The sequence below is a fragment of the Lagopus muta genome, chromosome 1 (assembly GCF_023343835.1).
Source record: "Lagopus muta isolate bLagMut1 chromosome 1, bLagMut1 primary, whole genome shotgun sequence".
In the NCBI taxonomy this organism is placed as follows: Eukaryota; Metazoa; Chordata; class Aves; order Galliformes; family Phasianidae; genus Lagopus; species Lagopus muta.
Window position 1 is genome coordinate 29,055,227 of NC_064433.1, and position 27,779 is coordinate 29,083,005.

At 37.5% G+C, this 27,779-nt stretch overlaps 1 protein-coding gene across 1 annotated transcript in view; it reads right to left on the bottom strand.

Annotated features, from left to right (window-relative positions):
* Positions 1 to 2,252: 2,252 nt before the first annotated feature.
* YAF2 (YY1 associated factor 2) overlaps positions 2,253 to 27,779 on the bottom strand; it is a 31,135-nt gene continuing 5,608 nt past the window's right edge. Inside the window, exons 3-4 of the mRNA XM_048926612.1 lie at positions 11,363 to 11,515; positions 2,253 to 8,711 (exon numbers count right to left, since the gene is read on the bottom strand). Coding sequence (XP_048782569.1) covers positions 8,474 to 8,711; positions 11,363 to 11,515 — 391 coding nt within the window. The 3' untranslated portion in view covers positions 2,253 to 8,473. The remainder of the gene's footprint in view (positions 8,712 to 11,362; positions 11,516 to 27,779) is intronic.

The following is a 27,779-nucleotide window of genomic DNA, read 5'->3' on the forward strand; positions in this document are numbered from 1 at the left end:
CTAACCGTTCTTTCTTTCTAGCCCCTTCCCCTCCTCTTGCAGAATTTTAACTCATTCAATAATATGTCTTTGAACTGAAGTCAGGACGAGGCCAGTATAAGGCAGTATCTTACTGTGTTACTACACACAGACTTCGGCTAAATGCACTGCATTGCCTTGTTTATTTAAAGGAGCATTTCTGGGACTGAACTTAGTTTACCAGACAGAAATTCTGTGGCATCTGAGGATATAAGCAATATGTTCTGACTGCTACCTTCTAAGTGCAGACCATTATAATGGTTACATTTGGCTTAGAGCACCTTTAAAGTTTTTATCGCAAAAAATATGTATTTTAAAAAATTACAACCACACACAATCTTTTTGTTTACAGAGATGTTTATTTTTGTCTTCAACGTTCGTAGGGAATACGATTTCACTACAAAAGTGTCTCAGAGAAACTCCATTCAAAATCTAGGCTTAAGAATGAAGGGAAAATATACTTTCAGCTGTACCAGTCCTGAGCAAAGATTAAAAAAAAAAAAAAAATCCTCTAGAGATAGGAAGCAGCACCAATAATACCAGAGGGCCTCTTACTGACATCTGCTCACGCCTTCTTTCCTGCTTGAGAATTGGTTACCACTTAGGTGGGAAGAATTACTTTGTTAGAATGTAGACCTAAGGTTCACAGTCCCAATATCTCACCAAATGCATTCTTTCACAGTCGGAGTTCAGGGCCTCAGTTTACTTTCAGTTAAGTAGTTAGGACTGCTCACAGCAAGACTGTTGCCCCCACGGTGTAAAATTTTCTCTTACTTAAATTGGTAAATAAATATTTATTTAATATACTTACTTCAATAAATATTTATTTCCTAATCAATATCAAGTTCCTGAAATGTTATATTGTTCTTAGAAGTATACTATTCATATGCAGTTATAAAACTTCTGATAACATCAGGTCTCAAAATAATTCAAGTGGCTTACATTCTGTCTCTTGTTCCTTCAGTGAAAGGATTTCAAACTATTGGTAACACTTGGTACTTAGTTCTTGGTTTATCCAGGACATTCAGATTCAATCTGACAACGTAAATACTTCTAAGAGTCAGAACAGAAAAGGCACTTACTCATCTTGGGGAAGACACCTGGCAGGTAAGATTTTTATTTTCAAAATAACAAGCCCTTTTTCTGACAATAAAACCCTTAAAAACTATATAAGATAAACATAAATCCTATGAATAAAACCAACTTACGTACCCCTTCTCAAGAAAGGTAGTACTACTATTGATTGGGAAATTGAGAAGTGTGAAGCATCCAGAAGTACTCAAGTTTCATTCACTTCTGTGATATTCCAAGCAAGCTATCACAGCTGGCTACAACAACAAAAAAATCTCCTCCACAGAACATATGTTTTACGAATTGAAAGCCTCTGAAATTTCTGGACTGTTTCTTATTAGGTATTTGTATGAGCAATAAAATATAAGATTCTAGCTTTATAACCAGGAACATCACCTTCGTTACAACCAACAACTTGTAACTCCATCCGAAGAGTAGATCTCTTAACAAACTTCGTTCCAATTGAATCATAGCCTCTTTGATGCTCTGTATAAGGCACTTAATAAATTTTAAGAGCATCCGACAGCGTTGTTGGTAGTTTTGATCTGTCTGTGATGGTGCCCTATTAACACATCAAGATTAACTGGCTAAAGTGTAGCTTAATCACTGAAAACAGCCATATGAACTGCCAGCCACAAAATTCTTTTCAGGAGCCACATCCATTCTAGTCTGGATCCTTACTACCTTTCCAACACAAAGTTATCCCTTTTCTAGTAGCCCAGGAATCAAACCCTCTAAAACTCTGCAGTGTCTAAATGTAGACGAGGAAGCTATTTTGTTCTCTTTAACCAGAACAACTGCCCTTTCAATACATGATCTATACCCAAGAGAGATATGATCATGAAATTCATAAAAACCTGTATCTGTCTTTTGGCTGAAAGTCAATGAACCAACAGGTATAAAGAGCCATACAGAAAACACACAAAGTGTGAGATACTCCCTACCTTCAATACTGTACACAGAAGAAAACACTGTACTAAAGAAGTCATTGTGTAGTAGCTTCTCTAGGTATTGTTCTAGCTTTTTGTTAGAAGGTGTTTACATTTTAGAAACTGACGCTGCCTACTCAATTTCTGTAGGAAATGTAGTCCTCAGTGTCTGCATGTGCTCCTCCAGGAATCCTTATCTCCAGCCAGCATCAAGAGTATTTTCTCAAACCTTGCAAAAAAACCTTCAGATCTAGTTACCTAGCAGCGTTACACCTCCATCAGTGGGAAAGCATTTAGCTTATTCCTCTGCATTTGGAAGCCCCACAACAGAATCAGACCCTTTGCAGAAATATAGGTATGAAGACCAGTATTGGCATCCCAGAAAGCCAGCTACCTCCACCAGAATGCTTGAATGCTACAGGATTAGACTAAGTTTGTTCAGCAAAAATATCTTCACTACGTCAATAATGCAGAGACATGGATGACTGACAATACTGATAGATGGTCTCCAAGCTCCATATAGCACTGACAGTCTTACAGAAACCAAGATACAGCTGAAAAACTGTGAATAGCAGTACATTTCCTATTTAGAAATGTCACGTATTAAATTATTTCAAAATCACTGCATCCAGTTACCCTGTAGATGTACCTCAATAAAGACAGAAAGAATCAGAATTCTGCATTCCCTTCAGAGGTAAGACAAACACATGTAATCTCAAGAGATTTTCCTTGGTTAGATTAATTCACAGCTGAAGGCTGTTACAGTAAGAGAACTGGGCTTCACACTGAAGCACTCTGATTTATTCTCTGCAAAGAAGCATCAGCTAGACACAGATTATTTCATGCTCAGGGATGGCAGTTGTGTATCAATTGCGGATCAATTACAGTTTAGATATCTGTAGTCCCAAAGTGGATGTTCAGAAAGTAGAATCTTGGCCTGATCACTGATTTGCCTTAACTAACTGATGCTTTAGTGACCAATCAAGCACCCATGACTACCTCTGAACCAGCAGAATTTGCAGCTAGTAGACTGGTGCATTTGAGAAGGGAATAGAGAGCCAGATCCCATCAGTGCTGCTTACATACATTCTGTTCAAGTACACTTTTGCTTCTTCACACAAGGTACATTATGACACACAGTTAGCAGGTTATGCAAAAACAGATCAGCGTGCTCTTTTCCTTATCTTCTCATATGTCCTCTGCAAATTAGAGATCAGTTGGCCTCAAGCAACAATGAAGATTTTAATGTTAAGGGAGCTTGTTCACTTTGCAAGCACTTTGACTACTTTGACTATCAGTATTTATAAACAGAGAATGGTGTAAGCAAAGATGTATCTTTTCCACCTGGGCCAGATCCTGAAAACACATTACTGAAGGATTTCTTGCTTGGAAATTCCTATCTCCATCAAGATATACCATACTCTCCTCCAAAAAAAAGAAAAGAAAAACAAACAAACAGGATCTTGGAAAAATTCTTTAAATTTGTGTTATCAGAAAAGTATCATCTCTGATGGTCATTTTCTTTTCAAACATAGGGGAAAAAGGAGTGATTAGGTTAGATTATCATTTTGCCTTTTACAAACACAAAATGACACAGCAATCAATTGTGACTACACTACACTTATGAATACTAATTTGAGCTATGGAGCTTTTGATGTTCATCTTTCATACTGAATTCCTTAAAAGTAAAGCTAAAACTTCTTGTGCACATTAAACTGTCTACTCTTAACAATCCCCTGTGTTAGTGGACAGAACAAGTTATTTTGGATGACATTCATATATTTCCCATAATAAAAGGGGCAAGATTAGGATGGAAATCAACTTCCAAGGGATTAAGTATTATACAAGGGAGGTATTTTTCACCTATATGATCAAACAGCAACTGTACACAGTTCCTGCATAAATAAGACTCTAGGATGTGCAGCTAATTTATTTTGTTGGATGCATTTTCTTTCACTGTTTGAAACCAACGGCAACGAGGGGCATACATGGGCTCCTAGGCTTTGTCCACAGACACAACACAATCTTCCTGCACAAAGTCTAAGGCAAGTCACTTTCTGTTGGATAGTACCATTTGCTAGCCATTCTTTGCTGTTGCACCATTTACTCCATTCATATCCACCTAGACAGGAAGTTACAATAATTTCTGTGAAGTACTGATATGTGATTAACTTGTACATTTTTATTTTAATAGTTAAATCCTGTAAATTCGTATGAAAGCATGATTTTTTAATTTTTTTTTTTTTTAACACCAAACTAAACTCAGTATCTGTGTCAGAAAAATCTCTTAAATCTCCATCTCCTGGTTAGAATTTCGGCAGTACTAAAGAAAATCATCAAAGCTCTCCTCAATTCGACTGATTTTATGGTACAGGTTTTGCCCATTTATGAGGTTATACTCCTTGAAGCTAACACTGTCATAAGTTGGGGGCATAATTCAGTTAAGAAAAACCTTTGAAAGCTCAAATGCTATTTCCAGCACAACCAAATCTTAACATTAAAACAGAAGAATGTTTTTGCAAAATATGCTCGAGTGGTCCACCACCAAAAACAGCATTCACTTTGTACCTTATCTATCTTATTCCTGAGTTAGCACAGGACAAGCTTATGAGTATAGTGCTTGCTGCTGCTGGAGAAGAAACTCTCTGCACTTCCCTTTCCACATGGTTTCTGACATCTGAAGGGAAGACTCCCTAATGACAGCAGAGTCAACTAAAGGCATGTGACAGAGAGAAAGAAGCAGATATGGTTAAAGAATGCTGGATGTACATGGAAGAACACAATAGACAATTCAGTGCCAAATTCCTCCTGTGTAACAAAGCAGTAGTCAATCAATCAGCAACTCAAAACCATCGTGCTTTTGAGACAGGAGAGAGAAAAACCAGAGAACATAAGATGCAGAGCCATTGCATATCTAGTCGAGAAGACTTGCCTGACCACTGTAAAGAACTCGTGGAAACAAATTATGAAAAGTATTGTCTTACACGGCTACTGAAAAATATCCTATCCATCGTATTTTAAGAAGTGAACAGATTATAACCCCCAAACATTTTTTGAGATTTTGCAATCTGCTACAAAACAGGAAATATATGGAGAAGCTTTAAACAGTTTTCAACTTCAATTTAAAACTTCAGGCTTAATTTAGAGCCTTAATACTGAGAATCTTTGAGAGGTGAAGGGTTCTCTTTGTTTAGTTTTGTTTTAACTGCTGTTAGAATCAAGACTTCATACAGCATACTTGAACCTGCTAACTAAGCAGAACAAGTTTTGTTCCTTTCCGAGATGCAAACATAACTTGAGAAGAAATGAAAATATCTGTCTACTAACAGTGATCTTTTCCTTACACCACCTACAGTGAGCGGTAAAGTTAGGAAGATAAAGGACCAAACTGTTATACACTTTAGCAGTGAATTAATTATAGGCCATTTTCCCCCACTTCCTTCCCCTTTTCCTTACTGAAGCCAGACGATCAGCACATAAAGGAACTCATTTACATGGAATATTATCACCCTTGCCTTTGTTGCATCATCACCTCATAAGCAACCCAGAATGTATGGCTGTTGAAGACTGGTGCATATACAGATTTTTACAAACAACAATTCTTATGGAGAGAACAGTCACAGAGTAAAATAGCTAATCAAAATACATTACAACATTAAATTTTCACCTTTCATAAATGGAGTAAAGATGCTTTTAAATATATTTACACTTAAAAAAAAATCTTAGGATTACTGCAAGTCAAAATTACTTAGAAATTATGAAAATGAAGTTCATTTAAATTAGAACATTATGAACAAATTGCCATATTCTACTTAGAATTTTGTCTACTGTGCTGTCAGTATTGTCACATCCCTTTAATCACAAACAGACAAAAATTATCTTAACTTTGTTTAATGCCAAAGCAGGTATCATTGCCAACGTAAACACTGGCTATACAGTATTTCAGTTAGAACCACCACAGCTCAAATTTTAGATCCTAGCTGTCCTGCCTTTCATCTGTTATATCTGTAGTCAGAAATTGCATTTCTGTTCTTATTCCATAAAGAACAGCAATTTCCATAAGACTTTTCTGCATTCTTTTTGACTATACTTGTACCACATTCATGAGATTATTCTCTAGAGACAGTTGAAACGTACTGAAGTCCCCTCCATCCTCCCTTACTTCCAAACCAAATGGCTACTTATTTCTGAAGATACAAAGAGACCCCTTGTTGGTAGTGCTGGGTGGTCTATTCACATAATGTTAAATGAAAATAAATATCCCACTTAGTGAACTACTGGCAATAGATTATTATTAGTTTGCAAGGAATACTGAAATGTGTTAGCATTCATTACAATTTAAACCAGAAACACATTTCATGACACATCTTGCTATGTGATTCTACCATTACACTGCTTAAACAGTTTCAGCTCTCTTGTAATCCATTACACCAGTATACTCCCACCTAAAAATAAAACATAAAAAAATAAATTTGAGAAGCATGTACTTTTTTTTCCTAAAAACTAGTATATGTTATTCAGAACAACAGCCCAGCCCCAAAAACATTTAAGAATCTTGAAATGCTTTTTTTTTTCTTCATTTTTTCTTTTTCTTTCTTTTTTTTTTTCTTTTTTTCTTTTTTTTTTTTTACAGATACTAAGATTTGGCCAAGTAACTGCAATGAACAGACATCCTATTTAGTAAGATAAAGCAGAATACATAATAAACAGGTCAGTAGTTATCTACCTGAAATAGCCTATAATTAACATTTGATGTCTAAAAAGTTTAAATAGCAACACCAAGGAATGAGGTATGTATGTTCTCAGATATCACATCAGACTTTCATTTTATGCAACTAACTGTATTTCACAACTAGCATCTTACAAAATAGAACAGTACTATTGTGCCTGTAGAAGTACTGCATTAAAAACAGAAAAATACATTACTACAAGAAACCACCAAACATCACAATTGTCAGGGGCTACAAAAATCCATTCTTTTAGCTGTTATGAAGATGTACCACATGTTGGGAATAATTTAGGATTCACTACCAGAAAGGTCCATTCAACTTTTACATTGGCTTAAACTTATGTATTTTGAATGAAAAAAAAAAAAAAAAAAAAAAAGAAAAGTAAAGAATCACAGGAGTGTAAGTGGACCATCTCACTGAAAGGAGCTAAATGGACTTTTGTACTCAACCAAATATATAATTTCAATCTATACATGGATTGGATGTGTGTATATCAAAACACTTATTGGCTGTAAACAAAAATGCAAAAATCTGTATTCACAAAAATATTTTATTGGTAATTTTACATAATACCAGATGGGACTGTAAATAGTTCTGCTCTGTATCAGTATATTGCTAAGTGCATAAAATATTGACAGTTTATGCCATAAAGTAGGATACTGTGGGGTTTTTACACATCATTTATGACATAATATTTTCTAATAGGCCAAATCAAAATAAAAAGAGGTTGATCCAAAATTAAAAAAAAAGAATAGTAATAGTATTGTTATTTCCTTATTCTTGTGCAACATCTGGTATTTCTGTAATGAAATGGTAACTGATTATATGACACTAGGTAAATCTGGGGCAGGGGAACAGCACTAAGCAGAAACAAAAACTGTACTTCAGTAATTTTTAAAGCTTTACCAAACTTTTGTGTTTCCCAATGTTAGTTTTGCCAAATGCTGTCGTGTGAGGTTAAACGTAGAATACCAGTGTATAGTGACAGTGAGTTTTCCTGAACTGTAGAGTTAACCAATTGATGTCTAGAATGGATTTACTTTTTTTTTTTGTATTTGCTTGTAAACATTTCAATAAGTGTTTTAAGTGTGAAAAAATATTGGTAAAACCATTAACATAATTCATTAACAGTAATCTAGTAAAATGTGTCAAACATTGGCAAAAATTCATACAAATGTTTTATTTAATAACATTTTCCTATTTAACCACACCAAGTACCAGCAGGTGTTTTTAAGATAATTATTACGAAAATTCTGTTGCAGCAATAGTTGATTAAGTTGATCTTTGACTTGCATACATATAACTATGTTTCACAATTTTCAGATAATACATATTTAGGCAGCTTGAACTATGTTATAAAAATTTAAATTCAGTACATGCCAATAGTAGAGACTCCAAGAGTTGTTAGAATTCACTAAACTAAAAGTGAAGATGGACTTACCAGTAACACTGTGTATGAACATTCAAACCACATTTTCATGGCACCTTTACACACAAAGATTAAACAGTTGGTCTGAAAATGCTTCGTAAGCATTTTTAGATTGCATTTAAATTATTTCTACCACTGCAATTTTCTTCTTCTTTCTAAACTGCATAAATTATGTTTCAGTAAACATACCAATTGTGCATGGATAATCTGTCATGAAAATGTGGCAACAGGTGGCAGAAGTTACGTATTTGCATGTTGTAAAGAGAAGAGACTAAAGAAACTGGAGGAAATAAACTTTAATGAGATTCCCCGTTCAGTGACGACGCTTCTCCTCTGGGTGAAGATGACCTGGACATTCCCCTCTCTGTGTTATCAGAGCTAGAGCCGCTCTGACTGTGTTGATCTGCAGACGCAGCACTGGAAGCAGGTGGTGACTTAGTCTTCTCCTTAAAGTCTGTAATTATGACCGTCAGATCTCCAACGGTAACTTCCAAATGCTGAGCACTACTTCGATCCACATTTTTCAATCGTGGCCTAAAGAAAGCATAATGAATCACGTTAGAAACACACACACCATCTCATTCTCTTGTCTTTCTCCTTCTTACTAGGAGCTTTGGAGAACATACAGGTAACATATGCATAATACTGCTTTGTGGAACATGTAGTACATAAGATGACAGTGTAGCACAAGTGTTTATAATAGAGTATTGCCCGTAAGTTTAAAAATAGGTGACAATAACACCTTTTCCACCTTCGACTAAGATTATATGAAAACTTACCGTGTGAATATTTTAACTGTGTGACAATACAAACCTTCACATGTGCAACTTATTTTTATTTAAATTATTATTTAATTGTGATTTTCATTACTGTGGCTAGAAGTTATAAATCTGACCTAGGAAAGGATGCGTCCCTGCAGCAGCCTTAAGCAACAATTCTAGGTAGCAAATGGTGTTCACTAATGAGGATGTTGGTGTCCAAAAAGCTCACCTGTGCCTTCTGAATTTCAACAATGCAGTTTTAGCTACAAATTCCACACAGAAGTGCAGCAGTTGTAATTCATTTAAAAATCTCAATAAGACTGCTAGTGCAGTATTTATATTGCCCTTCACAGAATAATTCTGGCATCCCTAACACATGCTGTGATTTAAGATATGCAAAGAGCTCAGTAATCATACAGCACAGATAAATTAAGTCTCTTCATCTATTCTTTCATTTGTCTGATTTTCACAACATGAAGAATCATTAAAGAACACTGAATGATATTCTGCCAACACATTTTTGCTAGTGATGAGCATAAAGGACTTTAAATTCAGAATTTTCCTTTGACTACCATGGCAAACTGTTATGAGACAGGTGAATTTATACAAGCAATTTTGAATGGCATATCTTTGTGCACTTAACTGACTCCACAGCTTTCACCAGCTCAAGCTGCAATAAAATAAATTCATATGACATCATATGTTAGCAGGTGTGCTAACAGCAAAGTCCTAACCTTTACCCTATCATCTGACTTTGTTTGAAGTAGAATTGGTTCCCAGCCACTTCAGCTGAAACACCTCCTGCTTTTCCTCTGCTAGAACAGAACAAGGATTTGACATCTTGTTCCCTTGGGGCTGAAGTAGTGCGGCTGAAGAATCTAAAAGAACTGAAAAGCTGCTGCTGTATAGCATGGGCATAGAGAAAAGTTCAGCATTATCAACCTGCATAAGTGGTGTGCCTGAAGCTTGTTAATCATATTCAGTGTGCATTCAGATTTTATGATTGTTTCCAGCAATAATATACAAGTTTTCAGGCAATGAGAAAAGGATATCCTCGTTCCCAAGAGGATATTGAAGGAATCTGCTTAAACTAACTAAGCATTTGTATCCAGTGAATCAAATCTGTGAAAAATTGTTTGAAGTGCTTAAGTATTTTTTCCAATAGCCATCCTTAATGCAAATCTCAATACCAGTATTTCATCCAAGATTTTTTGTTGTTTTTTTTTTAAGTGTTTGCTCTTCTTCCCTGTCTCTCTTTTGCATTTTTAATGTACAACTGCAATCCAACAATGATTATTTCCATTTATAATATTTAATTAGCTACACAAATATTTACTATTTTAACTTTAGGTACTTTTTAACTGAAGTGCTTCAACTGCATGTGGTAAGACAGACAGTACATCTGAGTATTAGAGAAAAATGTAAATGCATTCTTCCTGCTGGAACATCTCAGTCTCCTTAATCCTAACCATAACTATTTTAAAGCCTGTACTCTCCTGACTCAAAATCTCTCCCAGCTTCTGATCCTGATGATCCTATTTCAGGCACAAGAGAAGCATCTGCTACTTCTCTGCATAACTAATCCCAAATGATCTTCCTTGGCTGGACTATTCTGGAATGCTTCCAAAAGAAATCAATAGTTCCTCCCACTTTTGATTAGACTACATGTCTTGTATACTGCTGAGCTTTCTGGCACCACATTTCTGCTGCAATAATGTTATGCTTAGGCAGTGATGGTTTGGAGGCTGGATTTGCTGCCTTTGTTTCAGAGCTTTCTTCTGGTCAAGAATGAGGCTTTTACAATGGCTTGCTTGTACTGTAATGTGTCATGACTTCCATTCCAAGAGTCCAAAACTTTCATTCAGCATCCCAAATAGCACTGGGATTTTTATCACTAGGTAACATACATATCTTACCCTGTCACATTAATTTCTACCCTAGTTCAAAATCTCTTTGTAACTATGTCACCTTCCCACTCTCCTGTAATGAGATACATTCTCTTCCTCCATCTCTCTTCCCTGTCTCTTTTACCCCCATTTCTTCTCCACTCCTCCTGCCTCTCCCAGCAATATTCTGCATGATAAGTAGTCCCTCCAGTTCCCTCTCTTCTCCTGAGCCTAGCAATCATGTTTTGCATATCTACCATTTTACGTGGTGTGAAAAAAAACTGTTGAATCCCTTAACAAAAATATCCAACTCTTTCTAAATTCAGCCGGTCTCCATCTTCTGGTTAAAACGACAAACTGCAATTTTACATTGTGCATAACAGGCATCCTACAACAACAGCACTTCAAACATTTAGCATTACTGTTGAAAGAGTATGCCACAGGACTCACAAAGCAGTAAAATCACAGAACATTTTTTTTCATATTTGCTTTTCTAATTATGTTTTACCAATACAGCAAGAGTTGCTAAAGTTTTTACCTGGTTTTCTTATGACTGTTCTTTTTGCTAGTTGTTTCCTTTTCACTTTTGTCCTTTTCTACTTTGTCTTTTTTCTCTTTCTTTGACTGTGTAGGGGGCACGAATTGCTGAGGAACCTGCTGTGCAACCAGCTGAGAGACGGGTCGAGGTTTCCTGTGTGCACATATATATAGAACATATGTATATACACATAAAGCTTAGGCTTTACAACAAGAGGCTAAAACTTTCTATACAGCAGTTAGTAGCATTAACACTCAACACAAAAAATTAAAACACCACCACCACCAAAATGATATATACATATACATATATATCTATATATCTTTCTCTGAGAGTATTTCATTAAAATAGTATATCAAAATTAAACCTGTTGTGGCTTTTTGATTCACTTGCATTATCAATAAATACAACAGTTGAGGTTTTTTTAAGCTTTTGGAGACAAGAATTTACAATGTGTTCTCCTAAGTGCTATATCCAGACTTGCATGGAATGAGCTCCAAACCATGAAGCCTTCTGGAAGAATACTTCATCACCTGCTGCCAGTCCCCTTAAATGAAGAGGGAGTACATTTTAAGTGTACTGCAGTACTGAAGCACACAATCCATGTCTCAAAAAGGAAAAAGATGACCTTTCAGGTATCACAGCTAAACTCACTGTTGGCCTTACAGTGTTTTAACTTCAACAAATTCCCTGAAGGTAATGACAAATCCTGTTGTGTATTCTTCACAGAAAAAAAACCCAAAAAAACAAAAAGCAAAAAACATGTACAGCAGTACTAATAGAATACAGCTGTCAGAACACATATACTATAAAAGCTGGCATCAGAAGCATCTGACCACATTCTATCAGGACACACAACACAGGTTTCTTGAACATGAAAATTCTAACCTGAAATGAAACCTTCTAGTTCTTAGAATTCAACTAAATACCTACTCATGAGCTAAGTCCACATTAACTCACAGAGAAAAAGATGAGCAATGGATTACTTAGTAACAAAAACCCAGCTTATATCAGCTAGCAAACATAAGAGTGTATGCTTTTCAGGTGACTAAAGCTGAGTATTTTAAGTGGTACCTTGAAAAACACCCACTGTATTGAGACCAGAATCAGTGAAGTGACTCAACGGGCCGTAACAAGTGAGCACATAGGATATTTTCATGAAAATTTGCCTCAGGACTGTTTTAACTTTGTCATAGCAATGCGTAAGAAAATAGGAAGAACAGAGGTGAAGTTGATGCACAAACTTATCATTTCAGGTGAAAAACACTTGTGAAATAGAAACAAAATGATCATCTCTCGATTGAAAGAATGCTCCAGGAGATGGATGAGTGAATCACTACTTCTCGTGATGGCTGGGTGACAATCTCACCAATACTGTAGTTACCTGAAGGAATAATCTGACAAGTTACCAAAGTAAGACAGTAGTGAATTTCTTGATGCAGATTTGTTGCCCAGTGTTGTGGACAACACCACGACCAGAGAAACTTCATAAAGAGCAGGGATGAGAAAAAAAAAAAATCTATTCCACAAGTTCTCAATTTGGAATAATTTGAATTCCAGAGGGCAAATTATGAGGGCTGCTCTGAAAGTAATCCCTCCTTTTTTATTATGTTGGCTTACAAAGTCAGAGGCAGATGTTGGTGGTATGGCTGTAGAGGTAGAATCTTCCTACCAGTATTTCATTCCATGTTGTTGCTGTGTGACAGATGGCAGCTGAGGGGCAGTCTGACAGAATGGAGTCTGACATGGAAGTGTGGATGAAGCAGAAGTATGTCACTGAATTCCTCCATGTGGAAAAAACAGCACAATGAAATTCACTGGCTTCCTGAATGTTTATGGAGACCAACCAGTGGATGTGAGCACAGTGAGGTGGTAGGTGGTGCGTTTCAGCAGTGGCAACAGTGATGTGAAAGACAAGCCACGTTCCAGATAGCCATGCAGATTTTTATGAGCGCAGTATGCAGACTCTTGTTCATTATGGCAAAAACACATAGCTAATGGTAACGACTATATTGAAAAACAGCTTTATAGCTGAGGATTTGCTCTACCAAGTAGTGTTACTGTGCACTTTGTATCCATTGCACTTTCCATGGAAATAAATAGAAGGCATTACTTTGAGAGCAACCTACATAAAATATTTCTGTTAGAGTACAGTTGGGAAATTCAGTATAGAAGTTTGTTTATCTAGTGCCTAGTACCATAAAACGATACAGGGAGAAAAAAGAATTAAAAAGATCTTTGCCACAAGGAACAGAGGTCAACTAAGACAAAAAAATCACAATTAAAAAAGAAAAAAAACTAAGAAAAAGAACAAATTCACATCTCTCAACAGTGATTTAGTCTTTTAAGGCTCATTCCCTCCCCTCCCCTTCCCTAGGTACTCAAAGAGGGGCCACTGAACTGCAGCTGAGCACTGCAAGGCACTCAGGCTTCAGAAAGTAACCTCACCACTCAATGAATTTCAAACCACTAGAACTGTTTGTGATTGAGCTGCAGCTGAACCATGTCATTCAAACATGAAAGAACTTACACCAAGGAAAGGTTTCTTGCAGAGAAGTCAAATATATGAAAATCTATTTCTGTAACAGGAAATTGATTTTGATGATTTGCCAAAATACAACAATTTCAATTACTGGATTTCAAAAACAGTTAAGACTCCTTGTAATAGGCTGCTACAGCTAAGTGCTAAGTCTGACTTTTAAACTATCAATACATTTATGGTAATTTGCTTTTTGAGCATGTTCAAGAGCAACTGAGCTAACCAGCTTTCATAAAGAAGCTCTATAAACTTATATATTAAGATTATCACGTTTTTGCCTCTCCCAATGGGACAACTTCACAAGTGAGCAATCCAAAACCGCAGGCAAAGGCGTTCATAAATACATCTTGTTTGTTTAGATACACAGCCTCTCAAAATGGTGCATTTTTATTTAATAATTCACTTTGGTTGTTGTATGTGGTACACTCATCAACACAGGCATACACTGTTACAAAACGCTGAGAGCTAACAGTCCTTTCCAACCGAGGTGAACTTCATGGTGACTTCATTTCATTTTACAGGATTTGATTTTGCTGCTGTTTTAGGTGATGCATTCACAGAAACTGCAGAGAATTGCCTCTTTAGGATTTCTGTACAGAAATGCATTCAACACGAATTCTCCCAAAGGCAGGAAATATTTAACAATATGAAGGATGGGCTAATTTCTGCTGTTGGCATACTCAAAAGAAAAACAAAAGAGAAAAAAACCCACAGTGCTTTATACCATAGCGTTCACATGCCTGGAGATGAAAAGTGTTCATCCAAAAACACACACAGCACATCAGACCCACATCATATCTAAAACTCTTGCCCCAAGTCATTTCCTTTCCCAGGGTGCAACACAATGCCTCACCGCTTGTAAATCCTTTGGGACATCTTTAATCTCTCTCACCTGATAGCCATCAATAACCTGTGTAAAAAGAATGCTGACCCTCTGTAAATGGTCAGCAACTTGGTCCAAGTGCAGCAAAGCAGGCCAGCTTTGAAAACTAATTGAACAATAGCTCTATATAATATCATAACTTCTGCAGCAGAGTACAGTAAACTCTAAGTCATCTAGGTTGTACATCAAACATGCAACAGGACAATGCCGGTTTAATGCTGAAGTATCTCGGGTCTGTGCAATCTCACCTCAAGCACTTTGTGCTGTTTGGGGTACCACAATATAAGAATAACACAAAACCATTAGCGAGCATCTAAAAGAGGGCTATAGAGATGGTGAAGGTTCCAAAGGGCAAGATGTATGTGGCTGAAGTCCCTGGCTTTGTTCAGCCCAGAGCAGAGGAGCTGAGAGGAGGCCTGATGGTGACTGCAGCTCCTCACAGGGAGCAGAGGGGCAGCGCTGAGCTCTGCTCTCTGTGACAGCAACAGGGCCAGATGGAACAGCATGGAGCTGTGCCAGGGGAGGGCAGCTGGGGGTTAGGGAAAGGTTCTACACCAGAAGGTTGTCTGACCCTGGAGCAGGGTCCCCAGGGCAGTAGGGATGGAACTTAGCTGCTGGAATTTAAGGAACATTTGGGCAACGCTGTCAGATACAGGATTTGATTTTTGGGTGGTCCTGGGTGGAGACAGCTGTTGGACTTGATGATCCTTGTAGGTCCCTTCCAACTCAGGTTATTCTATGATTCTACAGATTTATTTCAGTCAGAGCACAAGCACACTTGCACAGCGCTGCTTCTATAGCCACCGTGAGTCCATAAAGCAGTCTCTGGCACCACTCACAGCACAACTCCAATTCCAACAGACCTGAGATGCTTCTCAAAGTAGCTCTAGAGTGGACAAATTGTGACAGTTTTTCCATTAACCAACCCCATATCTACCTGGGTCTCCAGCAGCTCCCATGCAGCCCTGGCTGCAGGGCTAGGTGAAGATTCTTCCATTTGGTGCTGCACAACCTGAACAAACAGAGCCCACCAAATTAAACTGCCAAGCAGCACAGTGCAGAGATCAAAAGTCCAACAGAACAGCTTTGATTCAGTGTGAGTCATGATGGACTTGAACTAGTTCACATAGAACTATTCCAGTACCCACAGATTTCAGAACTTAGAAAATTTCATGTGGAAAGTTAGATGATGTAATTTCACTGTTGAACTCGTATACTTTGCCAACCCATTGTGGAAGAAGTGCTCTAACATCTATAATATACTGTTTAGAGAGTTCAGGTATTCTGAAGAATATATCACACAGAACACATTCAAATGCACACTCTTTCTCGAAGCTGTATCTCCTATGCTTTGCATATTTTACAACTACAAATCTATTAGAAGTTTTAATTCTCAATATTAACAGAATGGAATTTTGGAAATGCTGCCAACCTCAGCTTTCAATCAAGCTGAAAGATGGCCTTCAACAGATAACCTGGATCCATACTAATATGGTCTTTTCATTCTCTCTCCTCTTCTCAGATCCATCCATCTCCTGGTTCCAAATCAGACAAAAAGCTCTTGCTGGAAGCTTTTTTGGTCCCAAGTTGCAAATTATCTATTTGGTAAAGCAAAAGGGCCATGTGCACAACATACCTACAGGTTTTTAGAATATCACACATTAAACCAGGCATTTGTCTGCTGCTGAGCCTTGGTCAGTTTACTCTCCACATTTTTCCTCTAACAACTACAGCAATATTCTAGCTCAGTTCTATTTGCCTGACAATAGAATTCAGCTTTCAAATTCATCTTACTCCCTGCTTTCCTATAAAGCTCTTCACATCTTAACCCACCCTAGAGATCAGAAAAAGTTGCCTCTGAAGTGCTATTCCTACAGCAGGATGTTGTGTTGTAGCTGCCCACTATAGTAGAGCTCAGTGTTTGGTTCATGGACAGATGAGATGCTCATGCCACCACACAGAACAGATAACTGTTATACACCAAGAATCATTTATTCAACAGAAGAATTTGAGTTTTCAGATTTATCAGGAATATCTACTACCACATTTTTATTCCCAGATATGTTTCACTCCTGAGCAAAACAAAGCCTGTGGTTTTTCTTCAAAGCTCTCATTTGTTTTCATGTAGAATTTCTACATGGCATTCCACACTTCCTATAATTTTCACTCTTCGTTCCCCTGCTAGAAAATATCTTTACTTCTTAAAATAAATAAACAAATTTTTCAAAAGGCATGTTTCAGAGACTTAAAGAGGTTTTATTTAAAGATACCCCTAATTCCTAAGCAGTACCATTTATCTGAACTTCCCTTCCCTTCAGGGAGGCTCTGACCTTTTGTTCGAGACAGCAGATTCATCCCTCAAGAAAGAAAGCTTAGAAGTATCTGGAGCAAGAATCCTTACTGATTTTTCCTAGCCCCTGGTCACAGAATCCTGTCTTCAAAAAATGAAAAATCCACATTATTCTTCAAGAACAAAATATTCTTCACTTTCAGGTAATTCGGGAGGACTGGACGTGGGCTTCCAAGTTGAAGACAATTTCCAGGTCGTTTGCCTCTTGGTCACAGCCTGCCTGACAGCTCTTACCACAAAGACTCAAGCCAGGAATCCAACATGTTTCTGGACATCAGCTTCATGCACAGTTCTGCAATCTGCTATGCCTCACCAGCAAGGCACAATAGAACTGGCTTGGAAACCAGTATCCTTAGTCAATTAATGCCCTGAATTTCATCCCCCAGAGATTTTCAAGAACAAATTATTGCCAAAAGGCCTTACAAGCAGTAACTAATCCACTTAGACAAGTCATCTTTAGTCAAACTCCTGCAATGCTGAATGGTAGCAGAATGGGACCAGCACAGGAAATGAATGCTTTGGCCATTACACACACTACACACACATTCTCTTTATGATGTCTTCTTGGAAAAGTCTTGGAGTTTGTTGTAAAAGATGCAGTATAGGTATGCTGATGCATTAAGCCCAGATTAAAGCCCAGAAAGCTTGTCATAGTTCTGACAAAGGTAACAGGAACTCTAAAAGTGAAGTCAGGAGTTCTCAATGAAATATCTTCAGGTAAAGCATAATGGAAAAACCTCTGCCAAATTCTAGAAAAATATACCTAAAATTCATCAGCTATAAACAGAAGTCCAACAGTTCTTTTTTACTACTTGTGAAGGAAGACCATTTTGAAAAACAGCCTTCCCCAAGCTACTCATTTCTGCCAATTACAAAGAAATATGGCTATAATAGCATCATCATGACAATACCTCCACTTTCTATCTGATTAATAATCCCTTTATTTTTCCTTCCATCTTATGCTGGATTTACAAGCTTATTCAAATTCATCTTTGTCGTACTTTAATTCAGATGACATGGATAGCCAAAAAATGTTTGTTCAAGCACTCATATTTGCTTTAGTCACAGAAGCTTTTCTTTCACTTGCCTATAATCACACCGCTTGTTTCTTCCTTTGACAGATCTGCTGTCCTGTGAATTCCATATAAAATGTGTCCCATGGATCATCCTTTAGAATGAACTTTCTACCGTCACAGCCATCCATCTCCGTTGACATTCACTGCAATCAGAGAGTCTCAATCTTTAATATATTAGCCCTCACAATATTCCATCATGGGAGAACAGTACTGCTAACTCTGCAACTATTTATCAGCAGCAGCACAGAGAAACTACTACTCCTACTTTAATTGTATCTCACAGTCCTCCCTTCCACTTACCCCCTTCCAGGGGTCTGTCTCCCTTTTTGGAACACAAGCTTTTTGAGGCTGCTGTCGAACTCTTCTAGGTTTACCCTCCAACAAATTTAAAATTCTTCGCTTCTTATCAAAAGTACAAGACTTTTGTGTATTTGTTCACCTAGAAGCTACTCTAGATTGACATCACTATGAAAACAACTCCATTCCTCTCTCCCTCTCTCTCTCTCTCCAGTGCCTTGCAGACCTGATAATCTCCTTTCCATCTGCTACTGTGGGACTTCTCTGTGATTCTGACTAAGCTGAGTTATGTTACTCAACATTTTTTTCAAACAGAATTCTAATTTCAATCATTCTATCAGCACTCCTCCTCCACTAGGCTTTGCTATTCCCTCATCTAGAGCAGATTTCAAAAGTGCCTTGTTAAGATGTCTGGGGTTTTCTAGTCTTCAAATCTCTTAGAATTTAATAATGAGTTTAATTCTTCTGGCAGCATGTAGACTGAAAATCTTTACTTGTCTGCATTTTGTAGCACACTGCCACTGGAAAAAAAGAGTAATCCCTGATAAAGAAGAACAGGTCTTAGAATAGACTGTTCAGCCTTCGCCTTCTCATCGCTTCAGCCTTTATGAAGACACTGACGGGGTAAAGAAACAGCCAGGCTGTATGCTTTATACACACAGTATGTGAGGCCATTTCCAACAACCATTTTTTCAGTGTGTAACCCATTTGCTAAGAGCAAACATTTTACATCACATAAGTCAGTACACTCTTGGAAAAGGTACAATTTCATATACTAAAAGTGCATGACATAGTGCTTCTGGTACAGCATCCTGAATACATTTCAGATATTTGTACAGAGAACTGCACATAGCTGTTGTAGTCAATATTCTTTATCACTCAGCATCTTTAGTTTTATAACCTCTATCATATTTTCCTCATCTCTGGGCAACACAAAGAAAGCCAGCCAAGTGATGATTATTTCAATCTCTTCTGTCTCTTTTCAATTTGGGGTATATAAAGTCTTGCCATTAGACACCTAACCAAACGCTGCACAAATATCGCTTCCTAAATGTCACTTGTACAAATGATTTCACAAAAATGTTGCAAGACTCACACCCCAGCTAGTTCAAAACTACCATTCTGCAAAAAATACCTTAAAACAACAACAACAAAACAGATAATTTAGAGCATTTCCACAAGAGTTTCTGCATGTGCAAGACACTACCAGATCTGTTGGCTCAGCTCACCAAGAACCGCACGTATTTTCATTCCACAGAGCCACACACTTCAGAAGGCTACAGCTTGCCCTCTCAGCACTTCCCAGAACTGTCATCAAACATAAAACACAAGCTCCAGAAGAGCTAATATTAGAGAGCTTGTTTGTTGTTTTTTTTTCCTTAATAACTTATCTTCTTGAACAAGAACAAAAAAACATTATGGCAGCTATTCAATGTTAAGAAACTCGGTTCACAACATGCTGTTGTAAACCACAGAAAGCTACTGTTGGCAACATGGTTGGGTAGGCCAGAGCCTAGTAAGAATCTTGTTCTGCTGATAATCATACTGATTGTATCATACATGTCTTTCAAAAGTCTAAGCAGAATACATTCAAGTGTATTAAAATCTTGTTGAGAACAAAGTCAAACAATTCAAATCCTACCCCATTCTTTCATTACTAGACTGAATCATTCCTCAATACAAATGTACAGGCTTTAAATATCTTCTAATTTATTTGAAGATCATTTTCCACTCACATCTATCCTGAATATTAATGTCTCAAGAAGCTAATAGAAATCTGATATCCACTGTAATACTCTAACCTCCCTTTTTCTAGTTCACAGTCATTACTGAAATCTCAAGAAAAGCTTATCTTTGCATACTTCCTACTTACTCACCATATTCTTGCTAGTCCCTAGTCAAATCTTCTTCCCTGCATGTCCTCGTTTCTATACTCAGGCTCAAATTCGCAGATATATCTTAACATAGTAATTAGAGTAATTACTTCAAAAATTAAAAGTTATTCCTAACCTCTGGGGCAAGCAGATGCATAGCCGGAGTCAGCTGGAAGATGCCTCTACTGTTACTTTACAGTAAACAACTTTTCAAACAAGTAGACAAAAGGGAGGATATGAGAAAGTGGTTTCAGGTAAATTTGCTAGGTGAAAAAGCGCTCATGTAATGCACATTATCAGGGGAATATCTTCACATAGGTATTGAATGTCTTGAGCGATTCTTATAGCATCAGTTTAAGCAACTTCTAGAGAGCACATCCATAGTTAAATACTGTAGCGATATTACAGTAAGACAAACTTCCTGCCCCTTTTCAAAGTGGTATTAATTATGCAACATTCTAACTGTAACTTTATAATAGAGCTCAGAAAGCTTTTCTTAACTCTGAAGATCACAAGACAGGTTACAACCAGCAACTTTGGAACGAGACTTTTCTATCACAGACCAATGATGCAGTTTCAGGCGCCAGAAAGTCTAAATGTCTCCAAAAGGAGATACACATATATTTCAGAATCTGGTTTTCTGTAGCAAGTAATACAGCACCTTTCTGAAGCAGGAGGTACTAAGAAATAAACTACCTTTCCTCCCACCAGCTGCTGAATTCTCTGTAATTCAGTTGTACTCCTCCATCCACCCTCATACAGCAATAACCAGCTACACTGAAAATATCAGGTAATGAACTTCAGCACTTCCAGCACGGCATGTTTTCACTTTTCAGAAGAGTTTCTGCAAAACATGTTACAGTGTGGCTAGAGATTCTTGCATCTACACCCCTTGAGTTTCCAATGGCTTTGTCAGTTTTCCATGGAATAAATGGATCTAAATTAAATTTAGTGTCATAACTTGCTCTTACTTCGGTTCCCTGTAATACATACAGAAATCAATAGAACCAAAACATACAAACATGCATTACGTCATTGCAGTAATTGTCCTTATGTAATAACACAGAAAATCAGTAACAGTTGAACTGCATTTAACACACACCAAATGGCAGAATCTTCAAAACCTTCAAGTGAGAAAGTGGAAGCTTTCAGCCTTACATTTTAAGCCATTTACTCCAGCTTACGCACAAACCGTATCAGCAAGGTGTAAGGACACACAGTCTGGCAGTGCAGATGAGATGAAAAATGGTCACTAACTTTATGTTCTTTATTGATCTCTTGTGCCTCAATAAGACAATTAATTTTTCAAGTACTGCTTTGACACTGAACATTTAAAGCAGTATATCCTGATATATTTTTCAGGAGTACTGACTTCTTCCTGTCAAACACAAAAAACTCATTCCCAAATAACTAAACAGAACTGCTGCACATTTCCATATACAAAACACAGGCCAGCTTTTAATACATCTTCCACATCCTCACAAATTAGTAGCTACAAAGTGTTGAGGCTTTATTTTCTTCCACTAGGCAATTTTCCAACTAACATTTTAATTTTTCTAGGTTGAATACACAAGAAAAATTTACCTTATGAGTCACATTTATCTTTTACTTGACCATCCGCAAGCTCTTTGAGCAGAACTTTGGGCCACAAGAGCTTCCAAGTCCTCCCAAAATACTTGACTACACAATATTCCAGAAGTAAGGAAAGTACCTTTTCAACTTCACTAGAAATCTAGAACAAATCTGTGTCTCACTGCCACTGGAGTTTTCCATAATCAAGCATGTGCAGATGACAACTTACCACCTACTGCCAAGAAGGGGATGGGAGAGGATTCATTGCTGCATAAATGAATTGAAAGTATCATTCAAAACAAAAGGCAAAGCACCAGAAATATTGTGTATGCTGAGCAGCACTGCAAACATTACGGCCAATTAGATAACACTACCTGTGGTCTATGCAGAAGCTAGCAGTGCATGTAATGCCGCCACTTTACATTTTCAGCAGTTAAAAATCACATTATGAAAAGCAAAAAGTATTTCCTATAGCTGTTTCCTGTACTGCAGATACAATAGTTGCTAGCAATTAAACTATACTACTAGCAGAAGAGGCCCTTGGACTGACACAGATCAGCTCACCCTCAAGTCATCAGCACTCTATTAAGCTATTTGCAGAATACAGACCATCAGATTAAAAGATGTTTAGCTTGCTGTGCCACAGGAATATGCTTGTGCTAATCACCACACCAAGTCATCTTGTGAGAAACCAGTGTTTATTTCAACACTGAAGCAGTCCATGATTAAATGCATCTTCAACGTGGTAATTTGTTACCCCAAATTATTTTTTCTCATTACTACTGCTTCTGACATATCCTAGTGTTAACAGTACAGAACACTGTCCCTACAAATAAGACAAATGCATAATTATGACCATGTAAACAATGGAACTAGTGGTCTGCACTGGAAAACATAATGCAGATCCATCTGTGTACTGCAGAGTACAATGCAATTTCTACACATACTAGATACATTTGAGTTCTAACTTTCAGACAGCTCAGATTTCCAGCACTTTCAAATTCCTAGCTGTTTTACCATGCGAATAATTTACTTGGAATTCATCCATTCAGTGCATTTCTAGCAATTCCATCTTTCAATAAAAGCTGATTCAATTAGAATAGACTTACAAGACCCGTATGGTTTTATCAGTCACTATATAAATGTGCAGAAAACCACCCCCTGAGGCAGTGTCCCTATTTAATCATTCCCTTAAAGGGAATGCCCTATTTTCCAGATGACATTTAACAGATGAGGCCAGCAAGTCTCCTGAAGACAATCGGTGCACTGCACAACCGTCTGCCCTCGGAAGAAATATTCATATCAAGACATTTAGAAAGCCCAAATTTGTCTTCATGGCAACAGCCATCAAATGTTATTTTTCCGAAAAACAGTTTTGAGGCTTCAACCTCTCACATGCATTAGAAATTCTTTCCCATATGCTACAAAGCGTGGTTTACTGACGTTCAGTGCAAGTGATAGCTACACTGAAAATATCCCATTTGAGAAACATATGGGTATCAACCCATTTGTGTTTCCTAGATGACAATGTGCTATGCAGAAGCTCAATTTCCTTAACAACATCCCCTGGGGAGGCAGTATCTGTGAATCTGCACAGAAAGTGGCAGATAAGGTCTTTAAGACCCCAAGATCCATGGGACTCATGGGGAAGGGACCTCCCAATCACATTTCCCAATCCCACAAAGGATTGGATCTGTCAGGCTGCTCCTCCATTCCGTTTCAGTAGAAACTGTGATGCCTCTCATACCAATGCAAAAAGAATACCAAACAACACACTCAAAACATGAGACATGCTGATGTTGCACAAAACAGGGTCAGTACTTGGCACAACCAACTTTGTGACCAAGCAGGGAGGAGCTTGTTTCTGACCCATCTTATTTGTTCTATACCACTATCGTGTCTGATCTTTCCAGAAGGCTGTAGCATTCTACATACTTCTTCCACTCAAAGCCAGCCCCACAAAGATGTCCATCTTATGGAGGGGAAGAAACTACGCACTTTCCCTAAAACCAAGCCTCTGTGATGTTCTTCAGGAAAGATGCATATTAACAGAAAATAAGGCCATAATCATCAGTCCTTGGCTTTTTCCTTTCTCATCTAATCACAGCAATTCTAGCTCATGATACTAATCACAGAATTCAAAAATATTTGCACAAACAACTATCAGTGAATGCATTAAACCAACTTGTTCCTGCTTTTGGAGTCAGGAACTTTATTTATAAAGTTAATTTTAAAACCTTTACTCATTCGTGCATTTTTTTTTTCTACTGAGCATTGTCATTTGAATTATGCCATTCAGATATTGCATATTCAAGCATTATGGAAAAGTTTGAAGGTAAGTCCCAGTCCAATTTCAGCAAGCTAGGATGGGAAAAGTTTCCACTGCTCATTTTTATTTTTTCCCCAACTTCTAAAGAAATAAAGAAGAAACCAAGAAAAAAACTTGTAGCAGGCTTCAAGGTTATATCGCGTAGTCTTCAGTCTGACCTCTGATGGAAGGTTTGCCAGACAAAAGCCTTCCAACAACATTCTGCAGCTGAACTCTCCAAGTTCAAGCCTGCTCTACATCAACACACCACATATCAGTGGAATGCACATCAGAGAGAACAGATAATGTTCAGGATCTCCCTGTCCTACTTAAATCACAATAAGCGACTGTATGAAAGCATGTACAATGAACACTTAATATTTTATCCCACCAGCCTACATTTATTTTCTTTTTTTGCTTGGCTGTTCCGACCAAGTAGAGAAGACATCTGATACTACGAGAATTTTTTCTGTGAAGCATTCTATCCTAACGTGACTTTCAAGATGAGAGGTACAGATACGTGAATCGAGTTTTATTAAACAGGAATAAGCATAGAGACAGTTAGAGCAGTAAAGTATAAATGGTTACAAAAAGCTGTGGGTCAGAAAATGCAACTTCTGACCACTTAGCAAGTAATTCACGAGCTTCCTTTTCACCAGCAAAACCTCTCGTTTCATGTATTTAGTCTTTAGTCTTATTGAAGGTATTTATTCAAATGCCAGGATAGTTAATTATTTTTGCCAGAAAAGACATAGCAAGCAAGAATACCACTGATGGCCCTAAAACAAAAAACGACGTTTCAACTAATAATTAAATAAATAAATAAAAACCAACCCACAACCAACCATACCGAAGTACACACCACTCACACTCAAAAGGAAAGTATTTCCTCATGAAAATTGAAAGAAAGTAGCATATCCATTATCAAACATGGAAAGAAAGAAAACATCAGAAAGCAAAAAGGCTTCTTTGCTTCAGTCTCCACAGGGAAGATTAATTTCATATAACCAAATTAAATAAGGGGATAAGAATGCTGATTAGAATAAGAAACAAATCAGGCTTCTAAATACTATATGTGGCAGTCAACAACAACCAATGAAATGCACTCATGAAATCAAATTGAGCCAAAAAAGGGAAAGAGAAGTCACAAGATCGGTAAATAAAAATGCAGGAAATAACAAATGACTCAGCCTAACTCAAATTTCAAAACGGTACTAGAAGAAAATTATTTAACAGCTAGGAGCATATAAAGGATAAAGCCGAATGGCTGGAAACACTCTAGTTTCTCTAACAGAATAACTGTCTGAGTGACTAGAAGAGAAGCAACACAAAACCTTGAGTCTTGATCTGCAATGCCATCAAAAATACACTCTGTCACTCCAGCTAGACTAAGACTGGGATGAAGCTGTCCAGAAGGAAGTCCAAAATTAGGTTTGTTTTTCATAGTTCTCAACCACCAATTACAGATGTAGGACAGAATTTATACTAAGGTTCTCCAGGTAAACTATTTAATATACTTAACCACGATTTGGGCAAAAGAATAAGGAACAGAAGAAGCAAACAGCACCACACTGAGAGGTGCTGGGAACCATCTGCCAAACCCATTCTGAGTTCAGACAAATCAAAAAGATGAAATCACAAGCCAGACAGCATAAAGCACCACAAGACCCACAGTTGCATAAGAACAGAACTACTCTAGAAAGAATGCAATAGGAAAGGAGAGGAAAATGTAGCGCATCAAACAGATCACAAAGCACAGATAAGCTAACATCATGATACTGAACAAAAGAAAAAAAGGAAGAACCAACACCAAGCTTCATAACTTAGTGGATATTTGGAAAGAAATAATCCAACTAAGCATTAAACTTGAAGGTATGTTATTGATCTGGGCTGCCACAGAAAGAAATGGATGTGCAAACTGAAGAATGAAGAAAGAAAATCGTAATACAAACAGAAGAAAACTGTTACTCACCTGAAAGGTTTGCCACAAACTTGTTTGTCTGAGAAAGGTTTGGCAAAAGCAAATGAGTGAACAGGGAAACCATAACAAACAAAGAACTAGAAATATATTGGGAAATTAATCGAGAATAGGGGGAGTACAAATCAACTTATCTTACTGAACAGGAAGGTCAGGAATCCAGAAAAGCCTGAGAGGTAAAAAAGCACTAGAAACAAGCTGTTGGGTTTACTGATCCTCTTTCAGTTCAGTGGAAGGCTTTAGCTCACAGATCATTTCCATCCTGTACTGTTAGAGCAATATGGATAAGCCAAATGACCACTAGGAGACACGTTAGCCTTCTTAGAACTATCCTTAAAATGAATCCAAATTTCTTCAGAGCTGTTACTACTTTAGGAACTGTGGAAGACAAACACTAATCTATTTTTCTTGGCTTTGATGCAATTGAGCTGAACAAGCCATTCTTAACTGTGATCCTGCAGTGCCCATGAACCAAGATGGCCTTCTGGAAGTCACGTCTGCTAACTCCATTCTGAAAGCTGAGATCTTGAAAATATTTAATAAGTTTCTCCTCCTGTCCAAGAGCACTAAAATTAACTGCCATAGGAGAGAAAGAGAGATAGTTTACATAAAGGCATATATTTTTTCTTCTGTTAAATATTTAATTACATAAAGTATATAAACATAGAAAGCACACAATAACAGTCACCTAAATTTCTGACTGAAGATGACCTCTCATCTAACTACCGTTTTCAATATAATGCAAGAAGGAACAACTAAACTAGGTTTAAATTAACTGTCAAAGTTACACGAAACAAGCTCTACTTGGTCTTAGCCTAATACAGAATCATAGAAAGGCTTGGGTTGGGAGAGCCCTCAAAGATCATCCAGTTCCTGGGGACAGGAGGTTTCCACCCACCAGATCAGGTTGCCCAGGGCTCCATCCAACCTGGCCTTGAACATCTCCAGGCATGGGGCACCCACAGCTTCTCAGGGACAGTCTGTGCCAGTGTCTCACCACCTCTCAGTGAAAAATTTCCCCATGACATCTAATCTAGTTCTCCCTTCTTTCAGTTTAAAATTGTTTACCCTTGTCCTGTCAGTATCTACCCACGTAAAAAAGCTCACTTCCCTCCTGCTTATAAGCTCCTTCCAACTACTGGAAGGCAACTATCAAGTCTCCACCGAGCCTACTCTTCTCCAGGCAGAACAAGCCCATCCCCCTCAGGCTGTCTTCATAGGAGAGATGCTCCAGCCCTCTGATCATCATGATTGCACACCACATGAAATACTGTTTGTTTCGTTCTGAGAAGACTGCTTTAAAAACGGGAAGGAAGAAATAAAAAAGCCCGAAGTATAACAGAAGTGATAGCTTACGTACTCTTTAAAAAACATATTATTTTTTGGCTGTCCATTCTATTGTCTATTCCTCATACAAGCTATGCCCATGAAGTGCATTTTAAAAAGCTGCTCCAATCAATAAAAATTACTTCATTGTTTTATATGAAGAAACAAAACATATTTTTCAGGGAAAATCATTTCTAAATAAATTCCCAAAGAA